Source organism: Macaca fascicularis, chromosome 9 (assembly GCF_037993035.2).
Source record: "Macaca fascicularis isolate 582-1 chromosome 9, T2T-MFA8v1.1".
Taxonomy (NCBI): Eukaryota; Metazoa; Chordata; class Mammalia; order Primates; family Cercopithecidae; genus Macaca; species Macaca fascicularis.
Window position 1 is genome coordinate 54285494 of NC_088383.1, and position 18628 is coordinate 54304121.

At 40.5% G+C, this 18628-nt stretch overlaps 1 protein-coding gene across 2 annotated transcripts; it reads left to right on the forward strand.

The window, feature by feature from the left end:
- Positions 1–40: 40 nt before the first annotated feature.
- ZNF22 (zinc finger protein 22) lies at positions 41–4422 on the forward strand. Of its 2 annotated transcripts, none has more exons than XM_005565105.4 (2): positions 41–142; positions 2403–4422. In XM_005565105.4, exon 2 carries the CDS (start codon positions 2492–2494, stop codon positions 3164–3166), a length of 675 nt encoding a protein of 224 aa, XP_005565162.1. In that variant the 5' UTR covers positions 41–142; positions 2403–2491; the 3' UTR covers positions 3167–4422. The 2 variants fall into 2 exon arrangements, with proteins under 2 accessions (XP_005565162.1, XP_005565161.1); XM_005565104.4 differs by having other exon boundaries at positions 41–90.
- The last annotated feature ends 14206 nt before the right edge of the window (positions 4423–18628 follow it).

Here is an 18628-nt window from a genome sequence, read left to right on the forward strand (position 1 = left end):
GACCGCGGCGGCGCCAGAGCGCGGCGAGGCCCTCACTTCCGGCGGCGCGGGAGGCGCCCAGCGAGCCAGGGTCGTGGCTGATCCCGCGCGGTGAGTGGGCCTGTGGCGAGTGCGGCGCGTGGGGCCCGCGTCGGATACTCAGGTCCGCTCGGGAGCGCGCTGGCCGTAACGAGGGCGGCGCGGGCCGGGGCGATGGCGTGGCTGGCGTCTCCGGCCTCCGGGCTGTGCCTGGCCGCCGGGCGGGGGCGGGAGGGCCACGCGGGCTCAGGGTGGGGCCGCGGCCTGCGCGGCGGGCTGGCCGGGTCAATGAGGAGCGGCCGGCGGAGTGCTGGGGACAGGGGAGGCTTGGAGTGAGGGCCCCGGCGAGGCGCGGCCCGCAGCGGGTGGAACCAGTCGGGTGAGCAGCAGCCCCGGCCCCTTCCGTCGCTCGGAGCGTTCGAGGACTAGATAACGTGGAACAAATGCTTAGGCGGCACAGGGCTGCTCTGAGCGGTTTTCAGATTCAGACTCATTGCAACTTCTAACATCCTGATGGTGTTGCCACTTTATCATTACCCTCCCCATTTTACGAGGAAACTGAGGCACATTCCAGTTAGCTGGGTGTGCAGGAACAGCAGCTTCTGTCACTCAGGTTTAACTTGGTGCTTGCCCCTGCTGCGGAGCTGTGCAAAGCACGGGTCGCCGCGCTGGACTGAGCGATGGAAGATGTGGCTGCCACTAAGAATACAGGCTCTGGAGTCAAACTGCTAGGCTCTGGGAACCCGGCCAGTGCCTTCTAGCATTGTGCCCTCGTTTCCTTAACTTCAAACGGAAATAACTGTATAAAGGTGCCGGGAGAATTAAAGAGCTAGTACAGAATCAAGTTACACAGTGTCTGGCACATACTACCTATTAGTATGATTGCCTCATCCGTAGGTGGATTTGACAGTCTGAGTTTCTGACTACATCTGACTTCCATTGTATTAAATGCATGTGCTTTTAAAAATATGTATAATGACCATTATAGTTATTAAAAAAAAAAAAAAAACAACAACACCAACACCATGTACCAAACTAACACAGTGTCTCCTGTGTGGTAGATGTTCTGTAAATATTTGCTTAAGTTAAGGACTGAGTAGTGCTAACTGTAATCTTGTGTTATATGCAGCTTGCTTTTATGCTAACCATAATTACAGCTGATGTAATTATTAAATATCCAGATAAAGTCCTGGGCCTAAAGTCTCAATTATACAATAAGATGAAAGGAAAGCAAGAAAAATGATGTTTTTGTTTTCATTTATTTGCTTTATATGCTTGTATGCAAAGAAACCCAGAGTAATTGTTTCTGTTTTAAATTCCACATTCTGGCAAAAGATAATGAAAAATAGTTCCAATAATTGTATTGCTTTTGAAGTTCTAGATTTTCCCACATTGCCACCTATGTGGGGTTTGTAGGGATTTTTGTTGGTTTGTTTTGGCTGTTATTTTAAATAGCCACAAGTCAGCCTTATAAATAAATAAAATTATTTCAGATTTTGAATTTTGCAGCATTTGGGTATTCTAAAAATTCCATCCTACTTTTAACATGTAAACTCATTTTCTCCCCGCTCTCCTTTTCTTGTGTCCTACCTACCATGCTTTTTTCTACTCAGTTTCATTCAACTATCTGGTAAAAGTTCTTTTGCAGTTTTCCTCTCTCCGAAAACAATACTTTTGTTTTGGGTTTTCAACAGATTGCTTTCTTGGATCATTAGGATCTATAAAAACCAATAATAAAGCGTGTCTTCATAGACTAAGTAAACCCACCACTCCCTATAGAGAAGTTTCAATTTTCAAAGCACTTTATGCTACAGAATTAGAGCTAAGCTGTCATCTAGAGCTATGGAAATCGAATGCTAAATACAGATAAATAGGAATATATCATAAAGTAGTATAATGTGTCATTTCTTACTCATTTGGATACTTTAGGCAGTTACTAGTGAGTAGAAGTTTAACACGGAACTAAATATTAAAACATAGTGATATTCTATTACACAAATTTTGATTGTCTTTTGGAGTCATTCCATTCCCATTAAGATTTACCATATCTCCACTTTTTAGTCCTTCAAAATTATGTACTCATTTGGTAATGCCTAGAAAATTTATATTTCACCTCATCACTTTGTTTTTATCCTGTCCCAATAGAAACTCCAGTGCTAAACTCAGTCAAAATTTGGTGATATTTGTTAAGCTTAAACTCTGGAATTGTTAGAATTACTTTGCAAGTATTTCCCCCCCATATTATCTTTGTTTGCATTTATACTTTTTAAATTTAAACATGAATGCAATTTTGGTGGTTTGAAGAGATATTAAAATTGAATAATTAACAGATTCCTATATTTTTTTTCTGATCATCTATACTTTTTTTTTCCTTCTACACACAGAAAATTCTGAGCTGTGCACCGCTAGGAAATGAAACAGTAGTTCAGAAGAAGCCTGTAAACTCTCTTACAAATACATTTGGTTATTCACCATGAGGTTAGCAAAGCCTAAAGCGGGTATTTCTCGGAGCTCAAGCCAAGGAAAGGCCTATGAGAACAAGCGCAAAACAGGCCGGCCACGGCAGAAGTGGGGCATGACTATTCGATTTGACTCAAGCTTGAGTAGACTCAGAAGAAGCTTGGATGACAAACCCTATAAATGTACTGAATGTGAAAAGAGTTTCAGTCAGAGTTCAACTCTTTTTCAACACCAGAAGATCCATACTGGAAAGAAATCCCATAAATGTGCTGATTGTGGGAAAAGTTTCTTTCAGAGTTCTAATCTCATTCAGCATCGACGGATCCATACTGGGGAAAAGCCCTACAAATGTGATGAGTGTGGAGAAAGCTTTAAACAGAGCTCAAATCTCATTCAGCACCAGAGAATTCATACTGGAGAAAAACCCTATCAGTGTGATGAGTGTGGCCGGTGTTTCAGCCAGAGCTCCCACCTTATTCAACATCAGAGAACCCACACCGGGGAGAAACCCTACCAGTGCAGTGAATGTGGCAAATGTTTCAGTCAGAGCTCTCATCTGAGGCAGCACATGAAGGTGCATAAAGAAGAGAAGCCTCGTAAAACCCGGGGCAAAAATATCAGGGTGAAGACTCACTTACCCTCTTGGAAAGCTGGTACAGGAAGGAAGTCTGTGGCTGGTCTCCGTTAAGTATAGGGCTTTTTGACAGCTTTTTGAGCCCCCTTGAGAAAAAATAAAAAGTAAAAAATGAATCTTTTTTAGAGATAGAGATGCTTTATAGTAGATCACTTAAATACTGGATCTTTTGCTAGTGTGAAAACATTGGGAATTTAATGACATTGAGCTGAAAGAAATTACATGAGTCCAGCTACCCTCATTTCTTTTTTATGTGACGTGGAGCACAAAGAACTGAAAATACGTTTTGAGGGAGCATGACATTGTTGACCTAATTTGAAATTACTTCCGTTTTCAAACACCATCATGATTTGCAGATACATTTTGAGAAAAACCATCATGTTTTGAGGATACATTTGTGAAAGTGCAGGCATGCCAACGATTACTCAGTTTTAGGACTGTGGAAGAAAAAATTAAAAGGGAGAAGAAATTAATTCCACTACTTTTGAAGTTCTGCAACAGACGAGATTTTGTTTGTAAAGTTTTGTAGTATATTAACCATTGGTTTATGACTCTAGATTCAACATATTAAAATGTATTCAAGCTCACAGATTTTTAATCAGTAAGGCCCATCTATATTAGTTCTTTTATTTCTTCTCCTTGTTGACAGCTGTTAATTAAAGGAGTAAGGATTTCCCTGTTTGTTTGTTTTTTAACCAAATTCTTAGAGATGCTATAGAATCTAAATGAGAACTGAATTGAACCTTAAGTCTCCTATTCCTACTAATAGAGTTCTTTGTGATGGTAACTGCTGTGTCATTTGTTTTCCACAAGTTGGGATGGATTCATGTCGATCCATTCCCATGTCCTTGACCTCTTCTGGCATTCTTTTGTGCTCTGACAAACTGAGCCAGCCTTTTAGATCTACATGAATAAACGAACTATTTTACCAAGAAAAATCTCAGCTTGCTTTCTGCTAATTAAAAACCTACAATTTATACACCTCCCTGCCTTCAAGACTGTGAGCTTTAGATAGCCCTGCTTAAATGTTTGTCAACAACAAGAGTCATGTAATGTGTCAGTGCATTGTAGCTCCTTTGAAATTTAACTCTTTCTATGTTACATGAATTGTTTTAAGGAGTCCGGCAAACATGTTTATTCACTTCTATGAGAATGGTGCCAAGTGTCAGACTCTGATGAGCCCTCAGCTCAGGTTTTAATTTCTATTGAATGCTAACATTCTTCTGATTTTTTGGTATCTTTTATATCGGTTTCTGCTGTATTAATGACAATTATTCATGAAAATAAAAAATGAAATATTTTGTATACTACTACCTTCTGTTTATTTTTCTCCTGGGGAATTGCTTTAATTATTTAGACACTAGATCTAAAATCTCAGCTTTTGGATGGATCACTTGCTTTGCCTGTTTTTGATTTCCTCACAATTGAACTTTGCCTTCCTCCTGGCCTTGCATTTGAGCATAGGGCCATAGAAGTTGGCCTTGTTATGGCCTTGTTGACAAGTGTCATTCCGCAGAATATTCACAAGGTGTTTTGTAAGCATGAGGTGATCACAGTTTTTTACGAAAGAAGTGATCTTTGGCCGCCCTGTTACATCCAAGTCACTCCTTGGCAGGACTGTGGCTATGGGGCCTTTTTGAGGATTTATCAATGCTCTTCACATTAGTGTTGTGTCTGGAATAGCTTCAGGCCAGGGCCAACACTTCTTTCCTAAATTTCAGGAATTTGCCCATTCTGACAGCAAACAGGGCTGTGCACAGTAGTGATATTAAAAATAATTAAGCAGTATGACCTTCAGGACAGCAGAAGAATTGTCACAGACTAAGGTCCCTTGTGTGCTTTGAGCATGGGGATGCATTACTCTGTTCCTCCACTGTGTTGGGGAACATGTGGAGAGGAGCACAGATAAGGGGTATTTTTGGTTAATAGAGCTCTGGACCAGTGGGAGATAGATGGAGCCAGTCTTGATCTAGAGATGTCCCAGGGTTTTCAGGGTGTAGTGACTATATGGGATTTGGGATTATCTTCCTTGGGTAGAAGGTATATTGTGTGTGGAAGGAGGAAAGAGGGATATTTGGTGAGATCCAAATGTTGGCCCCATGTTTCCTGGAACCCTTACAGTGCTGTGAGAAACAACACTAGGTCAGGCCATTTGAGTTAGTGATGTTTTTAAAAGCTGTTGTGTGATTCTCTGTGCTCATATTTCCCAGGCCAAAGTGGAGCTGACATTTAGGTAGTTCCTGAGCCTCTTGCCAACCTGCTTTGGGTATCACATGAGTGAGAAATAAACTGTTGAGATAGGCCACAGATTTCAGTGTAGATTTGGTACCCGTCCTGATTGATGCACCCATCCTGCTGTTTTTGTGCATCTCTGGACCCAATCATCCGTCTTAAAAGTTCTATCCTTTCAGTGGCCTGATGAGAAAAAACAGCTTTTTGAGGTTCATAGTTGAGAAACACTGCCTCGCCTCCCCTACATTCTCTTTCTGTTTCTAGCCGATACCCTGTAATACTTCCTTTTTTTTTTTTTTTTTTTTTTTGCCTGGGGACCCTTCTCTTTGTTCCTTACTGAGACTTAAAGGCAGCATTAAAACTTGTTTGTGTGTTTTATTTGTATCCCATGACTGTGGCCTGAGGTGAAAGTCCCCACACATAGAGTTGCCGGAATGTCCCGTGATGTCAGCCCTGGAAGTTGAAAATTTGTCCTGAGACTAATATGCTGTCCTCAAACATGGGAGAAAGGGGTGACTGTCCCTCCACCATGCACAGTCTGAGTGTGGCAGGACCCATGAGAGGATGCTGAGTGGGTGCCAGGAGGACTCACCTCCAAGAGCAAGAGCCTCCGGTCCCTGTTCCACATTGATTTCAAACAGACCAACCAGCTTGGACAATTGAAATTCTTAATTGCAGTCATGATGAACTGAAGACCAGAGGACCTTCCTCCAATTTCCCGGTCCACATGAAGTGCTAGATTGTAACGTAACCCTAGATATGTTGAGGGAACTCCAAAATAGGATTTCTCACCACACTGGTAAAATAGGGGGACTGTCTATTTTAATCTCATTTAGCGATAAGTATGATGGCTGTTTCCTAAATTCAGAGTTCTGTAGTAAACTGATAACTAACAGATTCTTTTCTGTCATTTTTCAAATAAAGCATTGTGACATCTGGTAAAAGAATTACTTTTGTTTTTCTTTTTTTATTGTTCAGAAGAAGTGCAAAATAATCCAGACCAGTTTAAAATTGATAAATTTTACTGCTGAGTGATGGAAAGAGACAAAAATGACAGAAACATTATTCATAGCTGCATTCCTTACAGTAAAGCCAAGCAAAAATAGCTGTATTGCTTAGAATCATTGCATTTAAATATAGCAAGATCAAATCTTTCATAGTCTTTATGGATGATATTTTTTTCCTTTGATCCACATGGTTGGTAATGTGTCAGAATAGATTCAACAATTTTGTCCTACTAAGTAATGGCATTTTATAATTCTAGTGTTATAATATCTGACAGTATTTTACTTAGAACTTTTACATCAATATACATCAACTGACTTAGTTGCAAGTTTCTTTTTGTATGTTATCTTTGTCATAAATGTCAATTACATCGTAGAGCATTTCAGGAACTGTGTCGAGTTCATAATACCAGGTTACAAATGTGTTACACTATATCCCAATTTGTCAAGAGACCTCTCAGGCACAGATTTTTGAATTCAGGAATTCAGGATGGGTATGCCAATTTAAATGAAGCTTCTGAGATGAATAACCTTAAATCCCAGAGAGACCCTGGTTATATCTTTATGTTCAGGGCAATCTAAATGGGTCCCCTAGGATACAAGAAGCCTGTCTATTCAGTGGGATTAAAAGGCTAAATATCGGAATTTAGTCAGGTAAGTCAAAGAGGGGAGACTATGATGATTCGGGGGCAAACAGTCATGAAGAGAAGCTCAGGTTCAGTGAGAAAACTGAAGCCATTCTGTGTATTCCACATAGTTTAATATAGCTAGTTAGACTTTCTGTTATGTCCATGTTTCTTCTTTGCCTGATAAGTTCACCAATTTGGTTTAACCCAGCACCTGCATTCCATTTTCTCTATTAGAGTAATTGGTCTGGTTTCTCTTTTTCTAGCTAGACTTTGGCTGAAAGGACAATAATAAGAGAAATAAAACTACAAGGAGCTACTATTTCTTATGTATCAGAATGACCAATAGTGTAAAACCTACTCCATTGGTGAGGCTGTGGAGAGCTAGCCAAACTCAGACATTGATGGTGGGATACAAAATGTTACAACCCATACTGAGGAGGGATTTGGCAGTATCTAGCAGAAGTATATATGCATTTACTCTCTGATCCAGAAATTATGTTTCCAGAGATTGTTTCCAAAGATACAGTACCAACAATATAAAACAATGTATACACTTGGCTGCACATTTTTATAGAAAAGACTCATTTCTCAGGCATCTGGCTCCAATGGAGTGTCATATATTTGTTCGATAATGGGCTTTTTATGATGCTCTCATGACCTTTGCTTGTGTTGTAGTTGTACCATACGTCATTTTCAGAGGTCAGCTTGCCTCGTTTTGTACAGGACCCAGAGTGTAGTTTAATAAGTGCTCTCGAGGAGATTAAGTGTCACTGCTGATGCAAACCAGCAAATTAAATTCCCAGGCTCAGCTGGAAATACTTCAGCCCAGTGAGGGCGCTGGGTAAGAGGAAATAGCCACATCAAGACTTCATTGTTAGAAAACAGACTTTTTCTATTTGACGTTACATAAAACTGTCACTAGATGGCAGCAAAGGAGAGATCATGGAAAACAGCCCGTCCTGTAGTTTCGCCACATTCAACTTGTACAGGTTGAGTGTCCTTTATCTGAAATGCTGACGACCGGAAGTGTATCAGAATTCAGATTTTTTTTTTTTATCATTATTTGGGAATATTTGTATATACATGATGAGATATTTTGGGGATGGGACTCAAGTCTAAACACAAAGTTCATGTGTTTATTATACCCCTTGTATACATAGCCTGAAGGTAATATTTTTAATAATTCTGCACATGAAACAAAGTTTTCACTGTGACCTATCACATGAGGTCAGGTGAGGAATTTTCCACTTGTGGCGTCACATTGACATTCAAAAAGTTTCAAATACTAGATTTTCGTATTTAGGGATGCTCAGTCTGTGTTTTCCTTTGAAAATACCATGCTCAAAATGTAGAGACTACTCTTTACAATCAACTAGGGTTCAGTTAAATGTCTTAAAATACAAGCATAATTTAAAAAGTTGAGCACATTTTAGTCAAATTACCTGAATGCCATTTCTATTTCCACTGTAACTTAGATGTTTAATAACTTACAAGACACAGGAGGATAGGCAAGTCCTTTTCTTATCCTGGTAGAAAAAGAAATTATCCAAAATGTTTGCTAAACAAATAATAGCTACTTTCTCAGTTTCTCTCTTTTGCTGTTTTCTACAGCCAGCTCCATGAAAGATTTGTCTACATTTATCTTCCCTGTTTCCTTACCTGGCAGTCTCCCCTTAGTCTATTTCCATCAAGCTTTCATCCATCACTCTGCTCAAAAGCACTCTCTCCAAGGAGTCTCCATGAAAATCTGTGTAGAACAGTGGCCCAGACTTTGAGACGATGGCTAGAATGCAAAGCCAGACCCTTTGGGAATGAAATGCAGCTGTAGAGACTGATGCTGGAGCTGCAGAGTTGGGAGAACAGTTTACTTTTCATAGATAAGAAGCTGTTTGAACTTCTTATCATGTGCAGACATTCTATTTACAGTTGAAATGTAAATTAAAAGTGAATTACATTCCAGTAGCAAAACAGAGATTGGGAACAGCCTAGGGAAACAGGAAAGTGGGTCCCAGAAAAACACTTAGGTCCTTTCTCGCCTTTGCCTGGTAGATGAGAAGTCACCACTGAGAAGCCAGTTGTGAGCACTGAATTCATAAAGTGACCATCTCATCTAGAACTTACTCTAATCCTTCTCCTGGTGCTTTTCTTCCCCCTTCTTCCAAAAGGCTGAGCTGTACCACAGAGCCTACACATGTGAACCTCTTGGTGGTTAGCAGTTGAGTGCATCTGGGGTGGGATGTAGAATCTGAAAGGCAGTGTGATGTAAGAGAAAAATCTCTGAACTGGAGTCATTAGTCCTGAGTTCTAGATCCAGTTCTGCTATGGCAAATCTATGTGCCTTTAGGCAAGTCATTTTTTTCTCTCTGGTCTTAAGACCAGATGAAGCCAAAGTTGGCAAGTAAACTTGTTTCATGTATGATCCTATGGCTTCAAGGTGCTAAAACCAACAGTCATTAACCAAAGCAAAATAAAGAGAAGTAAAGAAAGATGACTGAAGAAAGAGTTGAACCAACGGGACTTAGGAAGGGTAGCTAGGGCAGCCTCCGGTATCTCAAGGTTATGAATGGGTCTTCAGGGGACTACCATTAGAGTTCTCAGGTCTAGCTACAACCTGCCCATAGCTGTAATGACAGGGCTCCTTCCTGTCTTTAATGTGTGTGTTTTGTAGGGGAGGAGTAATGTTATTTCTAACGATAAGAAAGAAAGTAGAAAAGAAAGAAAGGAGGGAGGAAGAAGAGAAAAGAGAAAACAGAAAAGGGATGGAACTTATATTCTTGAAACTTATTAGCTCTGGAGGCAATCTCTAAATTTACAAATTAGTATTCTAACAATATTTTGAGCAATCTCAGCATTGCAATGAACATATAACTTTCACATACGACTACTTTGAAAAAACAATAATTAGTCAAATATGTAAGTCTTGGTAGTATGTTTTGTTATGTAAGTCTTGGTAGTGTGTTTTATATCCATTCTTGCAAAAACTAATAACTTTTTATATTATTGAGTCAGGTCTTCTAAGAACCTCAGTAAGTGAATCCTATCTACTTAGAACAATAAAACACAAATTTATAGGCATACCTCAGAGATAGTGCAAATTTGGTTCCGGACTACAGCAAAAAAGTGTATATCACAATAAAGTGAGTCAGACAAATTGTTTTATTTCCCAGTGCATATAAAAGTTACATTTACACTATACTGTAGTCAAGTGTGCAAGGGCAAGATGTCTAAAAAACAATGTGTGTACTTTAATTAAAAATACTTTATGGCTTAAAAAAAATGCTGAAGATGATCTGAGCCTTCACAGACTCAATCTTTTTGCTAAAGGAGGGCTTTGCCTTGATGTTGATGGCTACTGACTGATCAGGATAGTGGTTGCTTAAGGTTGTGGTGGCTGTGGCAAATGCTTAGTGAAGTTTGCCACATGAATTGACTCTTTCATGAAAGATTTCTCTGTAGCATATGGTGCTGTTTGATAGAGTTTTACCCGCAGTATAACTGTTTTCAAAATTGGAGTCAGTCTTCTCAAACCTTGATGCTGCTTTACCAACTAAGTTTATGGCATATTCTAAATCCTTTGTGGTCATTTCCACAATGTTCACAGCATCTTCACTAGGAGTAGATTTCATCTCAAGAAACCACTTTCTTTGCTCATGTATAAAACACAACCCCTCACACATTCAAGTCTTATCATGTGATTGTAGCAATTTAGTCACATATTCAGGCTCCACTTCTCATTCTAGTTCTCTCGCTATTTTTACCACATCTGCAGTGCCATCCCCCACTGAAATCTTGAACTTCTCAAAGTCACCCATGAGGGTAGGAATCAACTTCTTCCAAAGTTGATATTTTGATCTTCTCTCATGAATAATAAATGTTTTTAATGCCATCTAGAATGACAAATACTTTCCAGAAGGTTTTCAATTTATATTGCCCTGATCTGTCAGAGGAATCAATATGGAAGCTACAGACAAAATATATTTCTTACATAATAAGACTAGCAAATAAAAATTAGTCCTTGATCCATGAGCTACAGAGTGGATGTTGTGTTAACAGCTGTGAAAACAACATTAATCTCCTTGTACGTCTCCATTAGAGCTTTTGGGTGACCAGGTGCATTGCCAATGAATAGTAATATTTTAAGAGGAATCTTTTTCTGAGCATTAGGTTTCAACAGTTGGCTTAAAATATTGAGTGAACCATACTTTAAACAGATGAACTGTCATCCAGATTTTGTTCAGTTTACAGAACAGAGTCAGTAAGATTAGTAATTCATAACTGCCTTGGAATTTTCAGAGTGGTAAATGGGCACTGGCTTTAACTTCAAGTCACCAGCTACATTAGATCCTAATAAGAGTGTCAGCCTGTCCTTTGATGCTTTGAAGCCAGGCATTGACTTCTCCTCTCTAGGTATGAAAGTCCTAGCTAGATAGTGTGGCCACCTTCATGAGTGATCTTAGCTAGATCTTCTGGATAACTTGCTGCATCTTCTTCATCAGCACTTGCTGCTTCACCTTGCACTTTTATGTTATAGAGATGGCCTATTCTTTTAAACTTCATGAACCAACCTCTGCTGGCTTCCAACTTTTCTTCTGCAGCTTCTTCATCTCTCTCAGCCTTCATGGAATCGAAGAGAGTTAGGCCCTTGCTCTGGATTAGGCTTTGGCTTAAGGAATGTTATGGCTGTTTTGACCTTCTATTCAGACCACTAAAACTTTCTTCATATCAGTCATAAGGTTGTTTCTGTTTCCTGTCATTTATATGTTCACTGAATCCACGAATGATGATTTTTTTAAAAAACATTAATTTCCGGCCGGATGCAGTGGCTCGTGCCTGTAATCCCAGCACTTTGGGAGGCTGAGGCAGGCGGATCACCCAAAGTCAGGATTCGAGACCAGCCTGACCAATACGGTGAAACCCTGTCTCTACTGAAAACACGAAAATTATCCAGGTGTGGTGGCAGGCACTTGCAGGAGGCTGAGACAGGAGACTTGCTTGAACCCAGGAGGTGGAGGTTGCAGTGAGCCAAGATCGCGCCACTGCACTCCAGCCTGGGCAACAAAGTGAGACTCTGTCTCAAAAAAAAAAAAAAGAAAAAGAAAAAAGAAAAAAATTAATTTCCTCAAGAATATTTTCTTTGCATTTACAACTTGGCTCACTGCGTAGCTTTTGACATGCCTTCCTCACTAAGCTTAAACACTTCTAGCTTTTGATTTAGGATGAAAGAGATGCAACTCTTCCTTTCACTTGAACACTTAGAGGCCATTATAGGAATATTGACTGGCCTAATTTTAGTATTGTTGTGTTTGAGATATTGTGAGAATTACCAAAACACAAATGAAGTGAGCACCTGCTGTTAGAAAAATGGTGCCAATAGACTTGCTGCATACAGGATTGCTATCCCGGCCCGCGGGATCATCGAAGCAGGCCCTGGAGGAGGGAGTGGGAATTTGGGGGACAAGAGACACGAGAAATGGAGATAAGACAGTGCTCTGATCAAGTCTCGTTTAATGGCGGTAATGCAGTGCCTTATATACACTTGGAGGGGAAGGGGTTGGGCCAGAGGTGGAGATGATCTCATCGCAGAGGGCGTGACCAAGTAGGTATTGGTTTCTCTGGTCGAACGTCATGTTGCACCTGCGCTGTCAGTTGGTAATTTTCCCGGGCACGGGATGATGCCTGTGCTACAAAGTAACAATTTTCGCAGCCGCGCAGCCGCCGGGGGGGGGGGGGGGGGGGGGGGGGGGGAACAAGTGAAGAACAAGCAGGAAGAGCGCCATCTATTATGAGGTATTGATACAAAAGAGAAACAACAAATCTAGGGAGGAGGTAGAAGGTGGAAAGGAATAGAGCTCGGGCGTTTAATCATTAATTATTATTTGCTATGGCCGGGGCACGCAGCTCCGGACAGGTCCCCCTTTTTATTATTTTATGATAAGAAATGACCCCTCGGGAACTGCGCCTGTCTTAGGTTGGGTCAACTCATACCCATCTTCTAGGCCCGTCATGGGATAAGGCAGCAGCAAGGGTGGCCCTCCTGTCTTAGGCTCCGATGGGGATAGTGTCCTCTTACCCGTCATTGACTGTCCAGTTCAGCACACAGGGGAGGTGGTCTTATTAAGGTAAATAAGACTCACCATTTTCAGTCATCTCAAGGCGATGATAATGGACCTGTATAGGTTTGGCCTGGAAGGCCTCGATTTGTTGTCTGACAAATGCCATAAGCTTATTAAGGATTATAGGCCCGAGAGTGAGGAAGAGTAGAAGAGTAAGTAAAGGACCAAGAAATGGCAGGAGATAGGGGAGAAGTCCATCGAGTCTAGTCCACAAGGGATTGGCGGCCAGGCCTTTTCTGCGCTTTTCTAGTTCTTCTTGTAACGTTTTTATCTTATCTCTGATGATTCCGGATTTGTTGGCGTAAAAACAGCACTTTTTCTGTAAAGCCAAACATATCCCTCCCTGTTCTGCCGTTAACAAATCTAGACCTCTTCTATTCTGGAGAACTACTTCTGCTAATGAATCTACTTGATCTTGTAAATCTTGTATAGTACTGGATAAGGTCTGTACATCTGAAATTAATTGATTGGATAATTTGGTATATTGGGTTAGTGAGACTCCTAGGCCTGTGGCTCCTGTAGTAAAAGCAGTGGTGATTCCTAGTCCTGCCAACAAGGGAATAAATTGTATGGCTCGTTTTGGTCTATAAATAAAATGTTTAATAGCGGGGATGGGGATAGGTTCATCTCCAGGGATGATATCAATGTCGGGGAGAAGAGTGGCCAGAACACAAAGCCCTGTCCAATGTGTAGGTAGATAAGTATATGCCATGTTGTTTCCACAAACGAAAACCGAGCCATTTACAGCACACAAAGGGTTGGTGGCATTGATTATGGAGGTACAGTTGTCAAACACAACATAGCCTAAATCGATCTCTTTAGTGTTATTATATGATGGTGAAAAGAGGCAAGTGGAATTAGAAAACGTCATCGGTTGAACTAAGAGGGGGGGAATAATAGGACAGGAATTATTTACTAAGGATTCATTTGAGTAATTGGCATAGGACAATAAAAGGTTAGGTATGGCTAGAGGAATAGGGGGACCCATCTTAAGGCAAAGCCAACAATCATGGGCCAGACTTGTATTGGACATTTGAAGTAAATCGTAAGTAGCGTTGAGGATATCGAAGGTTTGAGCATCGAGCCTAAAATTATCTCTAAGCTCAGGCAGGGCTAAAGGGTGATATTGAAGTTCAGGATATGAAGCTTTATGAATTTCTTCTAATTTTTTCTGGACAGTTTTAATTCTTGTAATATCTAATGGGCCTCCTCCATCAGAAATGTGAATGGGGGCGGTAGTGCTCCAACAAACAGGCTTTCCTTTTTGGCCGTTACAAGGAGATTGTACAAGTTTATTAGTGGATCCTAATACTTGTACGCTATTGGTACCTCCAGTTTGTGTTTTTAGTAACGTGGCCGTATAGTATGTTCTATTGCCTGATTTGCATTGTTGATAGGAGGTATAACAGGAACTATGTACAGAAGATTGGAAAGAGCTACAAGGGCATTCTAAGAGTGGCCCGCTAGGTGAGGTATCTCTTGGGGTAGACTTACATTTCCATAACTGGTTTGGCATTAGGTAAGCTATCTTGCCCACGCAAGTCACCTGGGTGATTCTGTCTGACGGAGGTTCAGATACTTGTCCCCCTCTGCAATCACAAGGCTGGCCGTATTGTTTTCGTAATAATTCTCTTGCTTTACGAGGGTCACCAAAACCTGCATAGACTGTCACTATGTTGTATAGAGCGATTATTCCCCAAAGGAATCTCATGTTAGGCTTCATTTTCTGAAAAACAAGAAGGAAAGAACTTCTCAGGGAGATTTATCTTCCCTGGACTGACAATGGTTATGATTTATTTGTCTTACCAATCTTTCAGGCAGCCATCTGGCTGCATCATTTTTTTGTGAGAAGATGCATACTGAGCCTCTTCCCCAAATTAAAACTGGATCGGGGCCATGCCATGAACTATCGAGTGGATCTTTCCATTTTACCATTGCAAACTGTTTTTGAGATTCAGGATGCCAGAAACGGTCGGCAGCCGATTTTCCATGACTGTCCAAATTTAAAAAATTAAGGATAAACAGGGCATGATTGAGTATGTTTCTGGGGGTACCCTTCACGGGGTACCAGCTCCCCCCTTTTAATTTTGTGATAACAGTTTTTAATGACAGATGAGCTCTTTCTACTATACCTTGTCCTTGGGGATTATAGGGAATGCCTGTGGTATGTTTAATTTGTAGGGTATTACAAAATTGTAAGAAGGTTTTGGCTATATAACCGGGGCCATTATCTGTTTTGATTTGTTTGGGTATTCCTAAAATAGAAAAGCAGTGTAATAAATGAGCTATGACATGTTTGGTGGCCTCTCCTGTTTGGAGAGTTGCACTGATGAATCCACTATAGGTGTCTATGCATACATGGATATATTTTAGTTGACCGAATTCTAAGTGGTGAGTAACGTCCATTTGCCAAATTTCGTTGGGAATGAATCCTCGGGGATTAACTCCTAGATGGGGAACAGGTAAATATGTTATGTAGTTGGCGCATTGTTTAACTATTTGTCGAGCTTGTTTTCTGGTAAGTTTAAACATAAGCCTTAAGGTTTGGGCGTTTAAATGATGTAAGGCATGTGCTTTTTGCGCTTGTTGCAAATTGTCTGTAGTGACTGTGGCTATGGTTTTTGTTGCCATGTCGGCTGTTGCGTTACCTTGAGTTAAAGGTTTTGGTAATCCTGAATGTGCCCTAATATGCCCAAGAAAAAAGGGAGTAGTCCTTTTTTGAATAAGTTGTTGGCATTGTAAAAATAGGTTAGCTGTGTCTGAAATATGTTTAATTTGAGACATGGTCTCTAAGAGGGGTATTGAATGAGCCAGGTAGGCGCTGTCTGTATAAATGTTAAGTGGCTGACAAGGAAAAGCTGATAGTGCTGCAATCATAGCTTGCAATTCGACCAGCTGAGCTGATGTATAAGTGGTCTGGAATTTAACGACTACATTATTGTAAGTGTAAGCGGCAAGTCCTGTGGAAGATCCATCAATGAAAATTAGTAATGCGTCATTGAGAGGTTCTTTACTGGTAATATGGGGAAATACAAACGCATGAAGTTTGCAAAATTGAATGAGTTTGTTAGGTGGGTAATGGTTGTCAATCACGCCAGTGTAAGAAGCGCAAGCAATTGGCCAGGCTTCCGTATTTTGTAACAGCCAATGGATGTGTGATTGAGTGTAGGGTTGTATAATAGTAGAGGGTTCTATTCCAAAGTATTTTCTACTGTTTTTTTTCCCCAAGATAATTAGATCAGCTATTGCATCATAATAAGGCAACAAAACCTTTTTATGGGAGGAGGGCAGGTGTACCCACATAATGGGATTATTTTGCCAGAATAAGCCAGTAGGGGTTATTGTTGTGTTAAAAATAATGAATATTAATGGCTGAGAATAATCAATGCTGGTAACAAATTGTGTTGCAATGGCATGTTCTACCTGTTGGAGTGCTATTAATGCTTCTTTAGTAATGGACCTGGGAGATTTTGGATTAGAGTCTCCTTTTAATATATTGAAAAGAGGTTTTAACTCTCCTGTGGTGAGCTTTAAGTACAGCCGAAGCCAATTTATGTCTCCCAGTAATTTTTGGAAATCATTTAAAGTTTTTAAATGATCATGACGTATAACGGCCTTTTGATTAATGATTTTGGGTCCATTAATTTGGAAACCAAGATAAGTGTATGGATCTTGTAATTGTACTTTTTCTGGGGCTATTTGTAGTCCGGCTGCTGTTAACTCCTGTTTGAGTTGGGCAAAACACTGTAAGACTTGTTCGCCAATTTCTCCTGCTATTAAAATATCATCCATATAATGTATAATATACATCTGTGCCCATGTTTTTCTGACTGGCTCTATAGCGGCAGCTACATATTTTTGACACAAGGTAGGACTATTAGCCATACCCTGAGGTAAAACTTTCCATTGATAACGCTTCATTGGTTGTTTAAAATTTGTGGATGGAAGACTAAAGGCAAATCTTTTTTGGTCAGCAGGGTGAAGGGGAATTGTAAAAAAGCAATCTTTAAGGTCAATAACGATTTTAAAATATTTTTGAGGAATCGCAACTGGTGAAGGCAATCCTGGTTGTAAGGCACCCATAAGGATCATAGTGATATTTACTGCTCTTAAATCTTGTAAGAGTCTCCATTTACCAGACTTCTTTTTAATAACAAAAATAGGTGTATTCCAAGGGGAATTACTTTTCACAATATGCCCTGCTATCAGTTGTTCCTGCACTAACTGTTGGGCAGCACTTAGTTTATCATTGAGTAAAGGCCACTGATCAACCCAAACGGGCTCATCTGACTTCCAAGTAATGGGGTCAGCGCACCTTTGGGGTGCAGGTATGTCAGTGGCCTGAGCTAAAAATTTCCAAACCCCTTTTTATCAAGTTGTCCTGAAACCAGTATAGGCTGTGGGATACCGTTTTCTCCTTTTCCAAGACCTTTACCAGGGGTGTATCCTTGAGTTAACATTTGTGCAGTAACTATATCATTTGGACTACACATTATAATTTTCATTTGAGAGAGCAGATCTCGCCCCCAAAGGTTAACAGGTAGGTGAGGAATGACAAATGGCTTAATGAGGCCTGAATTGTTTTCTTTATCTGTCCATGCTAGATATTTAGAATTTTGTTTAGGATTACTGCTTTGTCCAATTCCTCTCAAGTGAGTTAAAGTTTCTGTGGTAGGCCAATGAGAGGGCCAATCTTCCTGTTTAATGATCGTTACATCAGCCCCTGTGTCTATTAGTCCAGTGAATGCCTTCCCGTCTAACCATAAGGTTAGAGAGGGTTTTTGATTTGTAATTGGTTGCACCCAATATATCTCTGATGATCCGAAACCTTTTATATTTCTATTAGAGTGTTGGATATTATTATCTGTTTTAACCAAAGGTAGCAGGAGTAACTGAGCTATTCTAACTCCTTGAGGGACAGTAATAATACTATCAATAGCTCTGGCCATAATTTTAATTTCTCCTTCATAATCATTATCGATAACTCCAGGGAGGACTTGTAAGCCTCTCATGGTGACACTACTTCTTCCTAAAAGTAGCCCAGAAGTGTTAGGTGGTAAGGGTCCATATATTCTGGTATTTAAGGTCTGTGGTCCCATTTCAGGTGTTAGTATTGTGTGGGAGGTGGAACTGAGGTCCAATCTCGCACTTCCTGGGGTTGCTCTACTAAGTTTTGAAATGGATTGCTGTTGCTGGCTGGAACAAAGCTGACTGCCCCATATGCTTGTTTCGGGGCCTGAGGCTGGCCCCTCATCCCGTTTCCCTGCCTGGGGGGTAAAGGATTTCCTTGACTGTCAGTTTTAGATTTACATTCATTTGCCCAGTGCCTTCCTCTTTTACACCTTGGGCAAAGGCCTGGGATTTTTGCTTCTGGACTCTTATTTTGGTTTTTACAGCAATCTTTTGCAAAGTGTCCCCTTTTACCGCATCTAAAACATCCCCCTTTATCTCTACCTTTGTTAATGAGGAAGTCTCTCACTGTTTGGCCGCTAAAAGCGGCAGCCATTGCTAGGCCTTATTGATATGAGGGCCCAATAT